The sequence below is a fragment of the Seriola aureovittata genome, chromosome 7 (assembly GCF_021018895.1).
Source record: "Seriola aureovittata isolate HTS-2021-v1 ecotype China chromosome 7, ASM2101889v1, whole genome shotgun sequence".
Classification (NCBI taxonomy): domain Eukaryota; kingdom Metazoa; phylum Chordata; class Actinopteri; order Carangiformes; family Carangidae; genus Seriola; species Seriola aureovittata.
In genome coordinates this window covers 13873733-13897253 of record NC_079370.1, presented here as the reverse complement: position 1 = coordinate 13897253, position 23521 = coordinate 13873733, and the positions used below count along the sequence as shown (strand labels likewise).

General features: G+C 40.5%; 1 protein-coding gene across 1 annotated transcript; it reads right to left on the bottom strand.

The window, feature by feature from the left end:
* Positions 1 to 3602: 3602 nt before the first annotated feature.
* On the bottom strand, positions 3603 to 13943 carry LOC130171612 (transcriptional repressor scratch 1-like). The gene is made up of 2 exons (XM_056379671.1): positions 12871 to 13943; positions 3603 to 7873 (listed from the first exon to the last, which is right to left on the bottom strand). Exons 1-2 carry the CDS (start codon positions 12983 to 12985, stop codon positions 7146 to 7148), a joined length of 843 nt encoding a protein of 280 aa, XP_056235646.1. The 5' UTR covers positions 12986 to 13943; the 3' UTR covers positions 3603 to 7145.
* Between the last annotated feature and the right edge of the window lie 9578 nt (positions 13944 to 23521).

The following is a 23521-nucleotide window of genomic DNA, read 5'->3' as shown; positions in this document are numbered from 1 at the left end:
TCATAAAGCACATAATGATGCCTGTTTTAACAGATGACATCACAGAACCCAGAGGAAGCCGGACTTATTAGTGCTCTGCCTAATATAACAGAGGTTGGGTGGAAGGGGAGTGACATGAATGAGAGGAGACACAATGAGAGAGCAGGGAAGGGGAGGAAAGAGAGGGAGAGGATGAGTGATGTGCTCATTAAATTTCTGCTTTCTTAACCTGCAGAACATTTCCCACAGCTGATCACAGACAAATCTGAGGTCATCTTTATTAGCCATGACATCACTACCTCTCATTATTACACCTTTCTCCAGGAAACTTGATGTGACGGGGGACAGCCAGCTTAGCCATGGTTAAATTGCAGAGTTTTTCTTTCTTTAACTCTGGAGGATTTACAAATCCTCACTTTCATCATAAAGACACTTACACTGTGTTTATTTGGGTCTCAGTTACACTTCACTATAATCCTCTGCTGCTTCACTGATCTTTTAACTCCTTATGAGCTGCCCCTCACTCTTCTTCAGATCATCATCTGGATCTTTTCTGGTCAATATGCAGACAACTCTCAAAAACTAAAAGCTGTCCAGGCTTTCTCCCGTCAGAAAATTACACCTTATTACACCTTACCAAAGATTTAAAATCACAGTGTTACACTTGCTTTCACAGAGTATAGAGACATCATTTTACTTTTTTCTTTTTTTTTTACATGAGTTTTCCCTTTTGAAGTTTTATCACTTGAATTCATGTCTATTCCTCTCATTACAGTAAGTATCAACAAGTGCTAGCTAGTGATTAAGTAAAATGCTAATAATGAAGCGTGAGTTCGATATGAGAGGAGGAGGAGGTGAGAGTGAAAGTGAAAGTGCAGGAAGGGGCAGGTTTCTGTGGGACTATCAAAGCTGATCAAAATTCAAGTCAGCACGAGGTTAACTAAAGAGGCTAATGTCACACTTGTGGACACTTAAACTTTAACTGTTGAACTATTTCAACAATTAGACCTGTTAACTATTGGAAAGCAACCTTTGCTGTTTTTATTTTATTTTGCACCCTCAGCATTCCCTCGCTCCCTATTATGAGTAGTTGTTCATACACACACACACTCACACACACACACACACACACACACAGAGAGCGTTAATTTGACTTGCCAGGAAGGAAATAGTGTGATTCGCTTGAGTAGGTCCCTGGACATGAATCTAAAGACAGCAGGGAGCGTGCAGAGCAATCAAGTGATAAAGCTTATTATCTGAGAGGAGCTATATTCTAAGACTTATTATCTACCAGGAGTTAAATGACTTTCAGGTCCTCAAAGGCCTGATGGCCTGGTTTGACTTGGCAGGAGAGAGAAAGAAGAGGTGGTTGGAGGAAAAAGGGGTGGATGAGAGAACGCAGAGAGAAGGAAGAGAGACGGGAGGAGATGGAGACAGAGGGAAGATGAGAAGAGAGGGGAGATAGGAGGACAGAGGATAGGAGAGGAGAGAACATCTGGTGAGGACAGGGAGAGAGAACCTCCTCTCCCTGTTTTCTCACATCTGGTGAAAAGAATATGAAAAGAATATGAAAGAGAAAAGAAAAAGGTGATGAGAAGAGGAAGACAGGAGGGAGGGAGGAGAAGGTGATTCATAGGCGTGGGCAGTCACTTTTCTGTCTTTTTGCAACTGCTGTGAAACAGATTTTCTGGTTAAGGTTTGTGAGATACACTGTACTTCATAAAACTGCAGAGTGCTGCATTGTGTCTTTGTTGAGGCACTTCAGATAGTTTACTACTATAGATACTGTAGTTAGTTTATTGCCTTGGATCCCACAAGTGTTGGCATAGCAACAATAGATTTGGACTGTCTTACTTGGAGCTAACAGCGAGAATCATCTAATACACCGCTAATACACCATATGAACGACAGCACTAAACGTTGGCATGGTGACGACGAAATAAAAAGAGAGGAAAAGAAAAGAGGCAACATTAGTTACAGGTTGTGTGCTTTTCCAGAAATGTAAGTGATTGTTGTAAGCCTTCTGCCGTGAGGCTCTCCTAAGTGCCATTCACACCAAAAGTTGTCACTTTGAGGTGAGATCCAGTTGAAACGGTGCCTAATCAGGTCACCTTTAATTCAAAGTCACTGCAGGATAAACATTAGTTAGTCAGTTTCCCACATTTTCTGCAATGTAAGAGGAAGCCCACACAGCCGCAGCCCCATAGAGCACCTGTAGCACTGGATCACAACAACAATGTGACCCTCAGCCACTACACAGAAACATCATCAGGTCCTTCTCTTTTTCTGTCATCATTGTTGTCTTGAGGAAAAATTTTAAGTTTGAATTTCACTCTGTCATTCCAGCTCTCCATCAGTTTTTGTCAATTTCCATCTTCCTGCAAGAGGAGTATTAAATTATATATCTGCAGCTCTTCACACTTAGAGAGAGGAAACCCTTAAAAATTGAGTTTCTAATCCTAAAATCTAGTGAACACGCAGGATTTGTGCCTCCACACATGAAAGTAATGAAGAACAAAATTTCCATTTCCAATTTCTTTTCCGTGTTATCTCATTCTTTGGCTCTGTCCATCACTTTGTTTTCAGTGAGAATGCGACTTTCTTATTAACCATTATTAGACAGCAGTGATGGTGTAGGACCTTGATTTTTATCTTTGTAATTGTAAGAATTGCTTAATAACTTCATATTAAAGAAACAAATTTGATTAAAATATGAGAGAAAATCCTAAAATAGGACCGAAGAACATTATGGTGGTGAATTGTGAACCCTCTCGTTTGTTTCATGTTAATGGTAGTCATAATGTGATATTCACAATTTAAGGCAAAATCGGCCACTGTCTCACACATATGAGCATGTGACCTGTTGTTAGCTGCTAACTGTTGCCTAGGTAATTGCTACTGGCTTGAATGTGACATTTTAAGGCCCGAAAACCTACTTTCTGAAGCCTCTTAACTGTAAATGTACACCTGCCTGTTCTGTTCTCATTGGTTTAATATGGGTACTTCTGACCACTAGTCAGGATTTAGAAAATTTGGATCAAAATTTGATGACAGCTGGTGACTTTTCTTATGTTACTGGCACACTGTCGACTAAACTTAAAGATACTTTTTCTGAACACTGACTTTAATTATTCCATAATTAAGTTTATAGAGAAATACAGCAGATATGAAGTTTTCAGGGCTACTTAAGCTACTTAACACTTCTAAAAGTCCAAATATGGAATTAACAAACTGCTGTATTTAGCCATCCAGGCAGCCCATTACTGGTAGATAGCTTCCAGCCTAAAGAGTGCTAATGAGCGTGCTGTGCACCAGTGTTAACCCAGTCCCTCTTTAAACATACAGTATTGACAAAGCTAATGCAAAGTGTGGACTGTTGAGTCCAGAGTGAGTGCTACTCTCTGTAAAGCACTCTTCTGACTTTAAGGTAAACTTACTTTATTTGCATGAATTAAGTTAAAAGCTGCTTAAACAGTGGAGAAATTATATGGACAAAAGGGTTTAAATGGGATGAAATACAGGCATTACTCACAACTCAACCACAACTTAGCAGCCATGCTAGTTTGTGTGTGTTTATCATGATAGACAGAAGACAAGACACAAAACTACAACAAACTTCCTCAGTTCGTTAAGATTATTCTTTATTATGAAGTGGCACAAAATGCTTTGTGTTCATTGTGCTTACATTGTCTGAATACTGGCTCAAAAAAAACCCCAGGAGATTGTCTCTCTGCAACAGAGATCCAAACCTCCTGAGATAAGGTCTGTCAGATAATCGCTATACAGCAGTAAAAATGTATCAATCCAAAGGATTCTTTACAAACCCTCTTGCAATAAATGATTATTTAGGTTATCATCATTCTTTAACTTGGAAATACAAAAAAAGAAGAGAGGTCAAGCTAGTACAAGGTTTTTAATTCTTCTCTACCTGAATTCTAGTTAGTTTCATTGTGCTACTTTCTTTAAGGTGGAAATGACTAGAATGGAAGTGCTTAGAGAGATCAGATCTGGAGCTCACCCAGAGACAGACACTCAGACAAACAGATGCACAAACTCAGCTTTTCTGCCTTAAAACCAGTCACCGGCAATACATCAACTACTTAATCCAAATACCTTTAAGACATTTAGACTGCAGTGCAAAGATGCAAAGACTTTTAATACACAATGAAACAATCTGTGACATGTAAACCAACACCTGGAGACGTCGCAGTCAGAGATACTGTTAGCGGTATGTTTTGTACCCGTCACATTGTTATCAGCCGCTACAGTAGCAATGTGTGTTTATACTGTTTTCTTTTTCAGACAAAAGTGAGGAATAATATTTTAGAATCAGTTGTTAGAATAATGGCATATTGTTATTTCTGTCTCTATCTCTGTTTTGATTATTGTGGCCAAGGCTTAAAAATCACAGATAAAAAGACAAAAACATAAATGTAAGCCCTAACAAGTTGGAGCTCTGTGACTAATCGTCTGATACAATTCAAGTAATTGCAGCTCAAATCTAGTTCACACATCAGGGAGAGAGATAAGACCTGCAGTTTGCTGACTCACATACTGATTGCTCCAGTCACAACAAAAACTCCCTCCTTATTACTGACTTGTGAGCTAAATTTTTCAAAAAAGGTTCTTCGTAAAAGACGTTAAAGATTGCATCGTCTTATTATGCAAGGAAACACTTATCACAAAATTGTAGTTTTTTTTTTTTACTTCAGGACATTGTCAGATGTGGTCGCCTTTTGCTGTTGTGCACAGGTCCTATAGCTTTATCTCTCAGATGTAAATGACGTTACTACTGTTTGTCTCTATAACCCCAAATGATGTTGGGTATCAGTCAACCCCATCTGTGACAAAGTGATGTCATGCATGAGGAAGCACTGCAGTTATCAAAACTTTGTCAGAGATCTACATCTGAATATTAAACCCATTTTCTTTTCAATTGTTAAAAGCTTGACCGTAGACACAGATTGTGTCACCCCCAAGAGCTTGTCGGCAGGCACTGTGTTCTTGATGCAAGGTTACAATGTGGACAAACAGTATGACATATGAACATAAGCAAACGCTTAATTTTTTGTGCAGATCTGTGTGTCCTCAGTCTGTCTCTCAGGAAGCTCCATGAATCTGTAGAAAAGGTTTCTGAGCTGCAGAGAACTGGGTTCAGCAACACTGGTATTGGCCAGCTAGATCAAATGTTAAACGATCTATGCGTCCGGGATGATTAGAGTTAGCCTGTCTGTAGGTATATCACTCATAGAGTTAGCCTATGGTCGGCCCGGTGGGGATGAAAGGGGCCTACTGCAGAATAATCAGGACTCTGTCGTGTGCATCTACAGTATGGGACTGTAACAGTTAAGCTGCAATCAGACCATCCATCTTAAGTGCATGCTTTTTTCTGTGGTTTAAGAATGCACGCTGTAGGGTTTGGAAGTGCACTGGAAGGGTAGCTGAATAATGCATTGCATTTAAAGTTGACCTCGTCCAACTTCAACAATGCACCAAACTCTGAATTGGTATTCTATTGAAAGTGTACTGAGATTTTGCTAAATACTATGTAAGCTACCTATCATTTTGGGTCTGTGCACATTTCAGTGCATAATTCTCCAGTTTGATTGCTATATTAACTTAATTTTAGTTTTTGTTTGTATCAAGAGAAATATATGATGTCCCTTAGCCTTATTAAAAGGTTCTCAAAGACTTGTTGTTACATTATTTGGCTGCAGGACAGGAAAGATGTTTTCCAACATTGGAATGCTATTTTAACATCCCAAAACTTAAAATAACCACTGCACTGTCATGAATGGTCAATGATCCAATCTGAGTAAAATGTTGAGAGGCCTCTCCTGCTTATTGTTAGCAGGCTTATTTCATGCTGGAGTTAGCTTCAAGCAGGTCTGTCGGGGTTATAGTTATCCTACAATAGGCCTCACACCCAGCAGGCAGCTGATCCCAGCCTCTCTAGCCTACATCCTACATTAGTTCTACTCACTAAGAGGCAGGCAGTGCATAACAAGAGAGGAAAGACAGGACTTTTCTTTTTGATACTCTAACACTACATTGGCATGTTCCCTGATGTCTGTAATATTAGTATTTTTCTGTTTATGACTATAGGTGAAGTAAAACATACCTGATTTTTAAACTGCTATACAGTAGTAGGTAATACTTCATAACTTCATCATAAAATACCATGCATTAGGTGATTATTGCTTTTAAAGAGTCCTACGGAGGCTCCAAGAGAAAAAATATTGCCCTCAGGTTCTATCTATTGGATTTTGGCAAAAATCATAAGCTTTTTATGATGTTGGCATAGATTTCATTTTTTTTTTTTTTTTTTTTTTTTGCATGCAATAACGTTAATAAGAAAAAGGTAAACAACATAATAGGAAAAAATAGTACTCAAAAAAGTGACATATGCTTTGGCCTGTAGTGATAAAAAGAGGTTGGCAAATATCCTACATACATACACAGAAATTAAAGTGCAACAAATAAATAATGGTATCACTTCATTGTTATCAAATCAAGTATAAACTTACAATAAATTAAAAAAGAAAAAAAATGCTGAAATAAGTAAATAAATAAATAAACAAGTAAATAAATAAATAAATAAATAGTATTTTTACCTCAGTAGTGGAGAGAATATGGTCACTTGGTGCAGCAGAACATTATTATTATCATTATTATTACTATTATTCGCCAAAAAAACAAAATCTGAAGGAAAAACTTTCACTGCATTTTATTGCAGGGAGGAACCCAGTGGCTATAGGCTTACTATTGTCTTTGTCGTCATCCTCATCATCATCTGTGTCCCAAAATATATGGTGTCATATTGTATCTAGATGCCAGAAGGAAGCCGAGTTAGTTTTATTGTCTCTATCCAGGACAACCAGAGGAAGAGGAGGTGAGGAGTTTTTTGAGGAAGTGCATGCGTAGATCAGTTAAATCCTTAAGTGGGCAAATCTCAAGGAGAAAAATTGTGCTATCTTCATCATCTTCATCATCATGAATAGGCTCCAATGGAAAGCAAGGTGGGGGGAGGAGTGAGAGAGGGGGAGGAGGGAAAGCAAGGTCATATTGTGACCAAAAAATAGAATGTTTGTGCCTGCAGTTCATTCTGTAAGGATAATGGTAATTTATGTCTGCAGTTTTGTCTGTTGTTTTATCTATGCAGGGGGTCATGCATCTAGGGGGCCAAGAGGAGAGAAGGGGCCTTTGAAGCAGGCAGACTCGTAGTGCTTGTTCAGGTAACTCTTCAGCGCGAAGGTCTTGTTGCAGCGTTTACATTTGAAGTGCTTGAAGGCCGAGTGGGTCTGCATGTGAGCGCGCAGGTTTGAGCGGTCTGCGAAGGCCTTCCCGCAGTGGGCACACCCAAAAGGCTTCTCGCCTGTGTGGGAGCGCATGTGACCCTGTAAAAGCCAAGGTCGACTGAACGCTTTCCCACACACATCACACTTGTGCTTGAGGTCGTGAGTGAGCAGGTGCATGGCCATGGCAGGCATGGACACGTACACCTTTCCGCAGGTTGGACATTTCTTTGCCAGCTTGCTGTCCAGCGAGCGGTGTGTCTGTTTGTGCCGGCTCAGGTTGGAAGACGTGGCATAAGTTTTGCCGCACTCGTTGCAGGTGTGCCTCTGAATGGTCCTGGGGCTGCCAAGGGCTTTCCTTCTCGAACGGCCATCGGTGATGAAGAAGGCATCCACTGTGTAACCCTCACTCACTGCAGCATCTCCGTTGATGTAGCCATCAGTGATTTCTGAGCCGGGGCTGTCAGGAGACTCAGAGTCAGGGGCCCCGTAGTCACTGTGGATACCATCATAGAGCGGATCAGGAGAGGGCACCTTGATCCCACTGTCACTCTCACCATCGTACACAACAGGGCTGATGTAGTCACTGATGTAACCAGCTGATATAGAAAAAAGAAAACAGTATTAGGTTAAAGGACAGTGTGGTGGAAGTTATAATAAAAAAGTGAATTAGAGATACAGTATACAAAATCAGACAAATGGTAATTGTCCCTGCCGCAGCCACAACATGGTTTGATAGGTAGTAAAGAATGCAACTTTCATATTAAAAAAAATCTCAAGAGGCACAGAGAAGCACAGGCGCAAACATTTTAATCCACCACGCCAGAGACCGTTCATAGCAAAAGCAATGTACATGATGCACATGCAGAAGAAGTGTGTATCTATCTGACAACAGAGGAAACATTTGGATTGACACCATTAGACTGGCGTAGCCAGATGAACAGGAAGAACAGAGTGAAATCAGATAGTCCCCCTTCCTCAGCTGTATCTTTCCTCACAGAGACAATAGTGACTGAGATGCAGTGTACTGACCAGCGTTACACAGTCTGAATTTGTGGAATTAAATAAGTGCTTCTTCCAACTATATTAGTAAACAACTATATGAGTGAGCATCACACCATTAGTGACATAGAGCTGGCCTATAAAGCTGTGTGGTGTTTTTTCTGCCTCTGCATCCCACTTGAGTGCATTTATCATAATACAAAACACAGAGACATAAGTATTCCAGACAGGTGGTTCATTCAAGCAGTAACTTGTTTCTCACATGTTGTTGTATGTAATACGTTAGATCAGTATGTTGTATGTAGAAACACCATTAAGCTGTTCAGTGAGTTCTACGGATGGACACAAATGCTGACATGACAGGCGGTGCTGTAATGTATGTGTTGAGAAGCCAGATGCTGTATTTCCTTGAAGCTGAAAGAGCAGAAAAACCAAATATGGCAACACAGTAGGTGAAACAGAAGGCTCCAGTAAGATCTGATCCTTGGTCAGCTATTTTACATGTAATTCCAGGACATCTAAACCACAACATTATCTATGGTTATATGCAGTATTTTTTTTTTTTTTTATAAAATCATTTTGTTCCTCATCTCACTCTAAATGCACTGAAAAAAATAGCATCTTTCAGTTGTAAAAAGTACACAGGATATAGTGGTAGTTGCACTCCCTCAAGTATGTATCTGCCCCATAGTGATACTGCAGCAACTATAGCCACAGCCAAGTCCCATTCTGTGAGTTTGCCCCGCACAAGTGATAAGGGAAGGTTGTCACCTCACCATCAGTACTGCAGCAGCAACTACTACTTTAAACTGCAAACATACAGTATGTGAAAGACTGAATTGGCGTATTGTAGGACAGAATGTATGTTTATCTCCTGCACACCTGTTGCCCGTGTGAAAAGAGCCTGCAGTGTTAGTCCAGAGATAATTCAGCAAAATAATTCCCCTCAGCCCTCAAAGGTTGCAGTTAAAACAGTTCCTCTGTGGAAGATAAATGCGTACCGGCTGACCCTGAACTTGAGAAAGCTGATTTAGCGTGTGAAAATGAGCATCAGCACCACGGACAGATCCAGTGCAGTGCAGGTCAATGGACAGTAACAGCAAGGCTGCTGTACAGGCTCAGTGTGTGCAGTCAACACTTTGGAGGTTTCTTACAGATCAGGGGGTCGGAGACTTGCACTGCAAGCCTTATGAGAAAACACAGCTATTGAAACTCATTCTAAAGCAGAATAGATAAACTGTATATGAGCAGGTTGGATGACGCTACTACCTCTTGATACATGCATAGCTGACAAAATGCCAGTTATTTACAATTTAATGTGTATTTTTCATGTGAATGTGTCTACATAACAGGCTAAATACAGAAATGAATAATTACATAAAGTACAGTAATGTACTTACAGTACATACATACATTCTGACGAGCTTATGTGCAAGCACACACATTATAAGATACCTTTAGATCCAGCTGACAGACAGACAGTCTAAATACATTGTTTCTTAGTGTGGATGTACACATGTTGTTTTCTGCTCATTTACTGTGTTCATAGGGGCAAAGATGCAATCGGTCACACAGGCATTTTTGCTAAACACACATTTATAAACACACTGGGTGGTTTTTGTGGCAATCTATCCATAGTGTCACAGCATAGGTTTGATTTGGTGATTTGAAGGAACACAGCTGATTGTTTAAAAGCTTAAATACAGACTTAACTGCTCCTGAACACAGGTATCTATAAACACAACCTGTGATGCAGTACATATTAATAGCAACACAGGCTACTTTTTTATACTTCAAATACAACTAATAAATACCCAGTGCCTTACTATTATTTACCTTCAGAAGTTACATCTCCATTGAGCCAACCCAAAAACAACATAACAAAACAAAACATAAAAAAATAAAGTAAGAGGATGTAAGGTCTACAAATCAAGATTATTTCTATTATGGCTATTTTTAAGTTGGCCCACTAAATGTCAGCTTCATATCAATAAGATGAAAACTTGTTGTGATCAATTGGACGTGACATATTTTTGCCACATATTTGTCATATTAGAAGTTTTCAAGAAGACAGGTGTGATTTACTGCATGCATCACCATCATATGCTGCAAACAGCCTGGTCCTGCATCCTTTGAAATGCCTGGTATTATTATTCATCCATCCAGTCTCTCTGGGGATTTCTGAGTAAGCCGCAGACGCAACAAGCCCCCTGTGACACCGCATATCTGTCTACATATGATAGGCCTAACAGCTCCTGCTAGCACATCTGCCATGGCGTCCCGTCTGAAAACACAGTCCCATTACACACAGCACAGGGAACACGGGTGGAACATGAATTATTCTAAAAGCCGGTTCGTTCAAGCAGAAAGTTGTTCCTAACATGGTGCGCTTTTGTGGTAAGAGCCAGTATTGTACTGTCTGTAGAAGCCGCATTAAGCTGTTTCCATCATATGTTGGGGATGGAGACAAAAGGTGGCCGGTGCAGGCAGCGTTGCATGGTGCAGCTGAGGCGGCAGATCGCGTGTCAAGCCGAGCAGGGCTTGTTAACCTCGACATTATGAATACACCACTGACAGCTTTTTGCTTTATGAGCAGAGAAGTACAGAGAGAGCGCACGGGATACACATGTTGATGTGCATCAACGTGTCAGTGACATTGAGGTGGAAGCAGAGCAGTGGCTTCATTTACATGACAAGGGCATCTCTGGTTTTTGGTGTGGGCTAAGATGTGACGCACACAGTTGCAGGGTGTGGGGAAGTTCACAGCTTCAGAGGAGCAGAGGGCAGCACCAAACAATGAATAACACTGTCGCTTCAGGATAACTGCAATGGGACCTGCCCCGTTACGCCTAAAGACTAAATCTAATGAAATATTATTCATTTTCAACGCTTACACCAAGACAAGACAATAAGATCCAGATCAAGACAATCAATCCCCTTGGATAGAAACTGTTACTCAGATTAAGAATCTGTTAATTTACTGTACATTCAACAGTTCAACATCAGTGGCCGTAAAGTGAGATAAGAGTGGTCAGGCAGGTCAATTCTGTTCCTCTTTTGTATCTTAGTGATAATCATCAAAGAGTAGGCTTGTGCCTGCTGTTGTTAGCACACAGGGAGTTATACGTTTATTAAAAATTTCCTGTCTAGGTGAAGAATTGTCGTGCAAAAATCTGCTAACACTGCAGAAACACAGGACAGGCACACCTGGACACAGAGCACAGTCAAACCCCTCATGCAGAATGTGGGATAGGAGCCTGTGATGGGGCTAATTCTATGTGCAACCAAGAAGAGCAAATCGGGAAAACACCTGTCCAATGGTGGTGACGTTTTTCATCACCGCGTTGCAGCATGAAAAATAACTAAACCGCTGCTTATTTGTGTTGCACCTGCGGGTGGAAGATTTTGTCAGTGGTATGTTTAAACGATATATGAACTATTGTCCAATGTTTTATGGAATCAATGTCTGTATAAGACACCCACAGCCAGTCTATGGGATAGTGTGAGTGTCGGTTTCATGCATCATCAAAAACATCATTAGCATCACACTGACCTTGCAGACACATGTCCACATGAGACCAGGTTACTGAATTAATGAACATTTAGACATTGGCTGAGCTTTGCCCTGTGAAATTCCACAAAACCAAGTGAAAATGGACCAGATATTAATAACCTCTATCCAGTCTTTATCTCTTTTAACCTTACTTAGCCGGCGGAGGCGGGGAAGTCCCTGCTGACGATGAGCCAAAATCAATGAAACATGGGACGCGCTGGATTTAGTTGATTTCTCAAGTGACCTTTCCGCTTCGGTGGCAGCTCAACTCTTACAACCGACCGACCGCTTGAAAGCAAGCCTGCTTTAGCTGTTATACTCTCAGTAAATAAAGTGCTAGATTATGTGGTGTGGTAACACTCACTGAGCAGGCAGTATTGGTTATTGAGATTGTCAGTCCTTCAGTCTTTTACCGTGTCCCTCTCATCCTGCGCTCCCCTGTGCTCTGAAGTGCACGTGTAGCTCTTACAGTCGACACTAATAATCCTTTGAAGTCATGAAGAATTGCTTATTTTGCAATGCACTGCTTAGTGCGTGGCTTTGAAGCTTTTATTACCCACGAGAAAGGGCATAACTATGTGATAACTCTCTGCTGTCAATTATAGGCTACTTATCTGCCTTGAGTACACCCACATCAGCCTACAGGTAGCAAACAACCCTTAAAGGCTACAGATTAATTACAGAAATATTACAGGGTATTCATAAGAACAGGTGATGCCATGGGAGATAAATGCACACATGAAAGAGGCTACGCTCATTATAAACACTGAGTGGTATTGACACAGTAAGAGTTATCCTTTATTAAGAGTTGCATGTCTGCACCGATGTGGCAGCCCCTGAATGGGGTCGATCTTAAAGAAGAGTCACAGTGAGGGAATCCTTCCTGGACACAACAGGTAAATCCACCTCATGATCACACACATACAGCCTTATTTAGGAAACAGCATCGTTATACTCCCTGCCTGTCCTCCTCCTCCTCTTAGAGACCGACTTGTGTTTGAGACACCTGTTAGTGCTCGTTGTGTAGGCAGCCTGACCTACCTTTGTCATGGAGCCGCAGGCTTAGGTCTGTCCTGTGCCGGTAGGCGTTCTCCAGATCCGCTCCGGTGGAGAAATCATCCAGTTTCACCTTTTTCACCAGGAAAGACCTTGGCATGGTGGTGCAACACCGACTCACACTCTCACAAACACAACGACACACACTCACAGAAACAGCCGATCGCCGACGGCCTGGCCAGCGTGGTGATTCGCCCGTTACACACCAACAGGACAGGCGAACCAGAGAAAGATTGTTTTCAGATTCAGAGGAAGCAAGAGCCGTGGACTGATCCTGTGAAAGACTTCTCCGTTCCACCGCCGCTTATTTATAATTTCTTCTCTGTTTGAGTCTCTGACCGTCTTCCGTCTCCCCGCTTAGGTCCTCGTGCACAGAAGAAGAGAAATGCAACTTCAGCACCGGACAGCTCCCTCCGGGGGGTGCCTCGCGCTCTCAGAGCTCGCGGGCAGGCGGCAGACCGGGGGACAGAGGCGCGTGAGCAGTCAAAAAAGAAAAGAAAAAAAAACAAAAAAAACAAAATAAGAGGCGGTGGAAGGTACCCTGCAGCGTGTGCGGTGGCTCTCGGGCCTCTTTAAAGAAGAGGAAGAAGAGATGGAGGAGGAAGAGGAGGAGGAGGAGGAGGGAGGGATGCGAAGAAAATAAGAGAGGGTGAAAAAAATGGAAGGACGATTTTGGAAGCTTTTCAAAATAAATGTCGGACACCTTGTCCTTCCCTCTTTGCCGCAGAAATAGTCCTTAATTCCCGTTAACAGCGACTACTCAGGTCGGTAAAAAATCACAATAAGACTCCCTGCGGCCGAATGGATCAACAGCATCCCCAGCTCTTTCTCTTTCTGTATCCCTCTCTCTTCTCTCTCTCTTCCCCTCGGTCTCTCTTTCTGCAGCTTCCGCGAGGTGTTCCGTGTGCCGTCGCGCGATCAGCTGTTGGCATTTATACGGCGCAGAGAGAGAGAGGGAGAGAGAGAGAGAGGGAGAGAGAGAGAGGGAGAGAGGATGGAGGGATGGATAGACACACGGGTAGAGGGAGTGCTTAATTTAATCCATCCCACATCCCCGGGGAGCAGCGACTGGTCCGGATGATTTATTGAAGCTGTTATCACCCCCCTCTTTCTCTTTTTCTCTGTCTTTCATTCTCCTTCTCCCTCCTTCCTCCCTTTCTCTTCATATTTTGAGCGTGTGTGTGTGTGTGTGTGTGTGTGTGTGTGTGTGTGTGTGTGTGTTAGTTTCTCTGTGTGTGAGGCGAGGCGCCATGTTTTGGGGAGATAAGAATGGAAATTATTGTTATGTTTTTTTTAAGTACTCATCGATTTGATTCAGCTATCGCAGCGTGTAACATGAATTTAAATATTGTCCCGTTGTGAAAGATTTTTGAGAGTCCATATACTTTTTTTGTTTTCCCACTCATTTTATCACCTGCTAAGCATATTCTATTTTAGCTTTTTTGCGCGATGACATGGATTTTATGGGGGAATATTAACTCGCATGCTGAGAACCTCGTAATTATCATTAATGTGGCCCTGAAGGCAGATGGGTGTAGACCAAATGGAGTGTTTTACAGTGACTGCCGGATTAATATGGGCCTAGAGTAATATCTGCTCCGGGGTCAAACCAGGTTCACTGACAAGTTTTACTGCAAGATCGAGGAGCGACTGTCTTTGCTCTGATATTATGTAACAACAACAAAGATCATTTGAGAGATTAATGAATCATCTGCTGACTCTTGATTTTGTTCACCTCTCTCTAAGATTCTCTTTCTGTCCCAAATTTCTGTCCCTTAGAGGACATGTCAACAAGTTTGATTTAAGTATTCCAGTGAACCTAATTTTAAAAGTCATGCACCATCTTGATATCTACATAAACTACAAACTGGGACCTAAACATGAACACTGGTGGGTTTTAAGTGCTTCATAATCTGAGGGGCCACACTTTTTCAGTTTGACACCTGGAATGAATATAAATATGTTTTAATTAGTCCCAGGGTGAGAAAGTACACATTACTGAGTTTGTGTTCTTACACTATTAAAAGTATGGCCGTGTTTTAATGAGGCAGGTGTAGTGTAGGACACACTGACTCAGGTTTGTGGGCTGTTGGAAAGTTGCTGAACATCTGTTAAAGGTTAGAGGAGGCTCAGTGGATGAGTCAGATCTACAGAGAAACCACCTAAAGATTGGGTATTCACAGTAATGGGAGAGTTTGTTGTAACAACCCTGGCACTGGAGTTTATTGGAGTTAATAGAGTCTGGAGCTGCAGAGTTGTTAAGTTGATACCAGCAAACTGAACTTGGATAATGACTCAGAATCTGTGGGAAATTAGACTGTGTGCATGTTGGACAAAATAAAATACATTCAACTGTGAACTGCATCATGAATAACCTCAAAGATTAAACAAGCTTTGAAATCTCATCATATATAAATACATTTATCTTTCATATAAACATTTTATTAGAATATTTAATCTTTTATAATATTTCATGACACAATTATGTTAATTTACTGTATTTGTAATATTTATCTATACTAATACTATACTTTATCATATATTTGTTCCAAGGTGTGGACATCATATCATATCACATTCAGTGGGTCAATATTATACATCAAGCACATGGAGAGGAAAGATTGTTTTGTTTCTGTTTCTTATTTCTTATTTTCTGTTTGTCTCTTTCTAAGAAAATGTGCACTTGTAATATTACTATTATGTAAATGGTACTGTTACGGTTATGTGCTTCAGAGACATTTTGGTCAAAGACCATCAGTGTGTGTTTGTGTGTTCTTGTGCTTGATTTTTCTGTGGGAAATGACTCACAAATAAAGAATTAAGAATATTTATAAAGTTGCTGTCGTTGTGAAATGCTCATTTGGCAAAAGTAAAGGCAATTTCTGTGCCAGTCACATAGTTAGTTTTCGCTCACATTTTTCCTGAATGAGATTTTTTGTAATCTTTTAGCCTCACTGGCTAAAATAAATGAACTCTGTCTCTGTCAGTCAAAGAGACGGAGAAGGACAGTGGTGATGTCGACTTAAAGAGGCAGCATGAGGATGATTTGCAGGAGGATGTGGCTGATACTGAGTTTTACTTGCGTAGTTGACCGTGATGATGAGGAAGGTGATAATGATGTAGATTGTACAAACTGAAGCATCTGGGTCATTTGAGTATGATGCATGGATATCTATGGGCCAGAAGAGTCAAATGTGTGTGTGTATTTACTATTGATTACAGGCCACGTGATTTGTATAATGTGTGTGTTCAGTGTGTTTGATGATGAATCGTGTGTGTGCGTGTGTGTGTGTGTGTGTGTGCATGCGTGCGTGCGTGTGTGTGTGTTTTGCTACCAGTCCATCTGTTGTCCTTAATCAGGGGAAGAGCAGATGAGTTCCGTCACCTGGAGACTGGCTCAGGGAGGTCCAATTAAACACACACACACACACCCTCATGCACACACGCTCGACACGCAATGCACAACCACCTCTACAACAACTGTCAGTAGACTAAAATAACCTACAACATTAACAACACATTTCATCATTTCAGGCCATGTGGACACACGCACACACACACACGCAACCTAACAGCGAGACATGGACATAAATAAACATGCACACTTGTTTACACAGACTTGACACACACACAGGTCTCAGAACACACACACAGAGGCCTATACCTACACACATGTAGATGTTCATCCAGTGATGGTGTTTCAGAGCAAAGTGAAGAACTGATCAAGTCCACACACACACGTCAATTATTCTATCATTCATGCACAATATTTGAGAAACCACTCGTCTGATTTTGACTGAACAAAGGCATGACATTTTTTTCATCGCTGACATCTGGCAATTTCAAAATTAGATCTACTGTATATATTCTACCAACAATGACTAAGTGCCAAAGTGACAGCGAGTCACTCACTGTGTCTGTACCAGACTGAGGATGTGAGAGTAATTTCTAGGGATGGAAGGGACAATATTTCACTGCAGCGCACATGAGTGTGAACTGCAGCCAAAAGTGGAAAGCTCTGGGTGTTCTCTCGTTGGTGTCATCCTCACACTTCGCTAACAGCACCACACTTTATTTTTGGGAGAGATGGGAGATTTTTTATTTTGTCAGCAGGCCATGTGAGCATACCAAAAAGAACGGCAATATAAATACAGAATTGCCACTGGTGTTATTTAATATAGCCAGTTTGTCAATGTTTGAGTTGAGTAAGACAGGAAACACACATGTAAAATGTTCTCATATACAGACATGTTGCTTTTTGCAATATGTCAACTGCAATTGTGGAAATTTTTACATGAGCAGTTATTTCTATTTTTAGTTTTGCTTCCTTTTACTCCTGATAGTGTGGACAAAAGTCAATTTTACTTTGTCCATCATCATCAAACTGAGCTCTCAAAGCTATACTGTGTAACAAACAATGACTGAAGAGCAAAGGTAAATGAAAGACATAACATTCAGCACCTTCTACAAAACGTAAATGTGTCAGTGTCTGAATCATGCCATGAGAGTAATTATTGCAAGATTTTATGTATTTAATCTGTAGATGAAGTGTGAGATGCATGTTTGTTTAATACAGCCGGACGTTTCAACAGCTTCAGTGAAGGAAGCTTTTAAAAATAAGAATGGTGAGCTGCTGCATATAAGTGTCGTTACAAAGGTAAGTATAGTTGTATTTAATTTAATTGATGCCATAAGACCTCACAGCATCGACTCAATATTTTACAGAGCTTGAAAAAAGTTTAAGCATGATTCAGTGAACAAAGGATATCATAACTTTTTAAAGAATGTTTTATTTAACTACATATAGAGGAAATCGGAAGACAAGTAATCTCTTGCCTTCCATATGTTTCTCTATTAAAGGATTTTTCCAGGGAGGGTTTCTGTGTCTGAATCGAGGGGCTGGAGTAAAGGGTGTTGTGTGCTCTACTCTTCTGTACTTAAAACTTGATTTGATACATACAATACATTGTACTCATGTTTGAGAGGAATGTGGGAGAGATGTTTATGTGCTCTGTTTGTGTGTGTGTGTGTGTGTGTGTGTGTCTCAGATATTTCTCAGATGTTAGCTGTGATAGATGTCCTGTTTGGCCTAATTGATGCAGCGCCCGTCGAAGGCCAACACATGTGTTGTGCACCAAACTCCGAGCCGCTGCCTAGCTGGTCTGTGCACATTTGTGTGCATGTGTGTGTAGGTGGATGTGGGTGTGTGCATGGTGCATGTGACAGGCAGGCAGCTGCTGCAGGCCCTCCTGTCTTATACCCAATATGAACACATGCATTCACGCACACGCAAATGTCTGTTAGTCCACTGGAATAGCATGTAATGCTTTTAGAGTTATGACTCATTATTACACATCAGCCCTCACCCTAACCAACATACACACACACAAACACACACACACACAAACACACACACACACACACACACACACACACACACACAGTGAGTCATATTTAATTAACTTAACATGCATTGACTTAGAGGACTCATTAACTAATGTCTACAGTTTCCTATCACCTCTCTTTGTTTCTCTCTCAGGGGTGAGAACACTTGTGAGGAAATGCAGGTGGTTTTAGTGTTTGGCATGAGATTTTTCCTCTTACTTAAAGCAAAATGTTTCATCAAGGAGCATCAAAAGTCAGAATATATGTCTGTCTCTTTCCCTCTCTCTGTCCCTCTCTTTGCCTCTCATTTCGTCTTTTCTGAAGGTGAGCCTTGTTCTGTTCTGTCCTAAAGCTGTTCTGTCGCAGTAACGCTAAATATTGCTGAGCAGCTCTTCTCATCAGGCACGCACACACGCACACACACACGCACACACACACACACACACACACACAACACACACACACACACACACACACACACACACACACACACACACACTCATGCACACATGCACACTTGCAGACACATGCAGAAGTGCTGGGCTAGGGGAGAAATGTGGCCTGTTTCTTTGCAGTTTTTGATGACTCCCGCTGTACTGGTGAAACAGAATGCAGCGTACATTAGCACAGGATAGTGTCCCAAAACAGAGGAGAGGAGAGAAGAAGAGATGAGAGGAGAGGAGAGGAGATACAAAATACATACTGCAACTGCCTTTACATCAGGAAAATAATAATGATAATAATAATGTCAGCTGCCTAAGATGTTTTCATTTACAGTTTCAAGAAGATAACAAAATCAGATCTGCTGTAGGAGATCTGTAGGTTAAAGATCAGGAACCACTCACTTGTTCTGGAGCTTTTGACTGTATCACCCACCTTCATCAGCAGCTGAAGATTGCTCAGTTGTCACTGAACTGTAGGTGTTTAAACTTTTCATTTTCTCCGAGCAGTTTTAAGACTTTTTGTCCTAATTGGTGATTAACTTTTGATAACTGGCCTTAGAAACAGCAGTTAACAAAACAATCACCACTCAAGCGCCACTTACACCCATTACAGAGCTTTTGACTGTATCATGCGATACCAGCGAAGTGGACCTTGAGTGGGAAGTGTTTTGTCAACTTCAGACTCAAAAGTAAAGAATGAACCGTCAAGCTCAGTCAGGAACCATGTTTCTATATCAAGTACTTTACATATAAATACAGAACACATAGAAAGAGAAACCAGTTTTGGTGGTGTAATATAGAATATGTAGCAACTGAATTGCAACTGTAAATATGTTACAATATCTTAACTATATATATTTATTTAATATGGCAAGAGGAAAATTGCCTCCTATTGTAGGAAGCCTGATCAGTTTTCATACAAATGAATATTATATATACAATATGAATTGTAATTGCTGTCATTGGATGACTCAGAGAGCATGCTACATTACTCACTGTGGGAGACACATACATATTTTTGTTGTTTTTTTCGTTCTCAGTGTTTGGTCTTTACAGCCTGATCTAGAAAACCAATGTAATGCTTCATTAGTTAAATGAATCTAGAAGACATATAGGATTGATGAGCTCCAGTTATGAAAGTATAATGCAACTGTGTAATGTTCATAATGAATCCATAACAGAAGATTTCACAGTCTGCAAAGTAGAGTATAGATTAATGTCTTTGACATTTATTTCTGTTGTAGGGGATCATCACCACACATATTCACTCTATGCAAACTAACAACCCTTGTGCAAACTGCTGCTCTGGTTGGAAAAGCAGCAAAGCAGCCTTTCCCCTCGTTCTCTATGTATTTCCCTAAACTCTCTCTGACCCACAATGCTATTGTGAGAGATATTTCTCTTTCTGTCTCTATCTTGGGGTAATTGTGTGAATCAGGAGAGATTGCATTTACCCAGACAGCTGAGTGGCGAGCTGGCAGGGTAATAAATGGCCCGATAACCAGCACTACTCTGATCCCTCTCAACACAGAAATAAGAACAAAAAAATCATTACCTGCCTCAGACAGGCCTTTCCTGCGATGTCACATGTGATAAAGAGAGACATATTTCGGAAACACAGAGAGGGGAAGAGGTGGGTAGGAAAGATGAAAAAATGAAAAGAGGGATGAGAAACAGAGCGATGAGTTAAATAAAAGAGCTATGAAAACATTCCAGGTAACATTTTTATTTGTTTTACAGATTGGGCCATTTATTCAGTGACTTTGGAGCATAGAAGAAAAAACTGGTCGATAGAGTCAGAAAAAACAATAAACTGAAATACTGTCAGCGGGAAGCGAGGTGTTATGTCTTTATCCTCAATCTCCAACATTTCAGCCATGATTTCAGAGGGCAGATTGTCGAGAAGGGTCAGAGACCATCAATTTAACCAGAGAGTTGTAACAACACATCAAAGGATGTGGAATTTAATTCATATTCTTTTTGTTTTCTGTCCATTCTGACTCTTAAAAGGTTAGATCAAGCAAATGAAACAAATAATCAAATATTTGGAAGCACATTATACCAGTGCGCGCACACACACACACACACACACACACACACACACACACACACACACACACACACACACATAAAGTCTCAGCAGTGTATGCAAATGCAAGCTTTGGCTTTGAAACTGACATTACTTATTTAGCTTGCATTGAGGTACAGTACAAAGGCAGTCACTGCAGCATCAGGTTGATGTTTTTAGGTTTTGTTTGTTATAGGACTGGATCACATGATCACACAGCACGAGTGAGTTTGCCCTTCATATCAAATCAGGGCTCATCTGTCAGTAGCTCAAGATTCATCAGGAATAAAAATAGGCTTCAAATGAATCACATTCTGGACTTAAAGCTTCTATAATTAATTTTTTTTTTGTATTAACACTGGATCAAATTACTACCTGTACGCCTCAAACTGATGAGCCCACATAGAGTTATCACTTGGCTCTGCAGTTATTCTCAACTTTTAGCTCATTGTTTTGTTCTTACAGCCTGAGACTATTCTGTTTTGATTTTGTCCACTATACCTGCCCCAGCACCAAACTGCAGACAGACACAGATAGACACTAGCTGGTGAACATAGTGGAGCATTTAGTAGGTAAAGAGCCAAATACACATACAGGAGTTGGTGGAGAACAAAACTGAGGTAAAAATTCAGCTTCCAATCATCAGGTGGACAGAAACACAACTTAAAATGAATGCTGATGTTCTTCTGTGCCTGCTCAATGTGTAAATAGAAAAACAGAAATTGTTTACATAAAAGATAACAATATGTCAGTGATTTGTTCACAGCTTGCTTTGTTGCGCCCAGAAAATCACAGGTTTAATTAAATATTGTAGGTTTAACTAATAATAATGCAAAGCACCACTGAAAAACAACAACCCTGCCATTTGTTAAAATATTGTTTAACGTCCTCCACTCGATGTTTTAAACAATAAACTATTCACAGCTCTCAGCGCGGGTAGTAAAATGAATCAGATGTTTCTCTATTGAAAGAATAGAGAGGAAGCCAGCATTGTGCAGAAAACTCCTCAGTGGATACACAGGCTCAGTGCTCTTCCTCTTCCTCCCCTCCCTCCTCCTCTTCATCTCTGACCGTTTCCAATATTATCAGAGGTTTCATTCCTTTATTCCATCCACACCACTATTGCTTCTTGGATTTCTTTTTTCATCTCACACACAAGCAATCTGTCTCTCAGACACACACACAAACACAGATACAGTTACTCACACACACACAGACACAGTTACTCACACACACACAGACACAGTTACTCACACACACACAGACACAGTTACTCACACACACATGTCCACACACAGATAAACATCCTCACATGATTACAGATACACATAACACGCTGCAGGGCGCATGCACGACACAAATTCAGGCTCAAACACTCACACTCACAGTCTGTATGTACTACATGTACCCCTGAGGCAGTGCTGTAGCATCAGTAGCCGCCTGATGTTCCATCAGCAGGACAACACATTACTGATCTAACACACCACTGTTCAAATGTTCTAATGTTTTGTCAATATTGCTAAATCAACTTTATTTGCCCCCAGAGGCCAAACAGTTTACAAACACACTTCTGTTATGAAGACATGAAATGAACTTTGAATGAACCCATTACATGATCATATTTTTTTTATTCTCGTAATAATGTGTTTTTTAAAATAAGTGTTAGGCCTTTGCCCATTTTCTGAGATTATTTTTTATTATGAAACAATACAGTCAGGATAGCTTGTGCGTGAGCCTTCTGAGGCACCACAATGCTCTGTACCGCCGTATTTAACTTGACCGTGGATTTGATTCAAGTTTCACAATACAAACACATTATGTACAGCCATTGTATGTACAACCACAGGGTGAAAAGAATTGACAGTTTATAAATGTAAAAGGAAAAATACATTCACATAAATGAAGTGTGGAAAGCTATGAGAAGGTGAACTGTAGAGGTGAGAACTTGACTGTTTCTAATTCTGGGACACAGGCAGTCTGGTCTGTCTCCAGGGTTTCCCTGCAGTGTTTGGAGAGTGTTACGTGAAAATGTCGCAGATGTAGTGCGTTTTGTGTGGCAGTGACCTTTTATGGATCACAAAGATGCAGGAGCTCCACTGCGCAAAGGAGCAACACTATTGCAAGTAAATTCTGTTTATGTTTTATGCAGTGAAAAATGCAAACTATCCTGTATAGGTTGTTTCATATTTTCCCTCAGGAGGTCAGTGGAAAAAGATGATGTGAGTATCACTGCTTCTGTGATGGTTTATCTAGAATGTGAACAGTTCAGTGTCTTTTAGAGATGTGGAGTCACTCGGGTTTCATTGTGACTATGAGAAGACTCTAATCTCTTTGAATGAGGAGGCCTGTATGTCATATGTCTAAAGTTCTGATATCAATCTTGTATTTTCATTTTCACATGCAAGTCCATGTTTTTGTCATGTTTTTTAACTGTAAAACTGATAACATCTACAAATATCATGTTATTGAAAATGGAATTTGGAAATGTATGTTGTTGCTGGAGTGATATTTTGATAATAAAAAAAAAGACGGATAAACTACAAACAGTGGTTTGTAGGTATCATATTGCAAAATCTATAACTTGTGATATAAATTGTGTTAATTAGATTTTATTGTTCCCTACAAACAAAAACAGCTCACTTGCTGTGGTGTCTAGATTAGCTTTTTTATTTTTAAAAAAACTAAACAGTAATTGGTAATGGAACATATACTATGAATTTGCAACATGTGTGTTGTATAC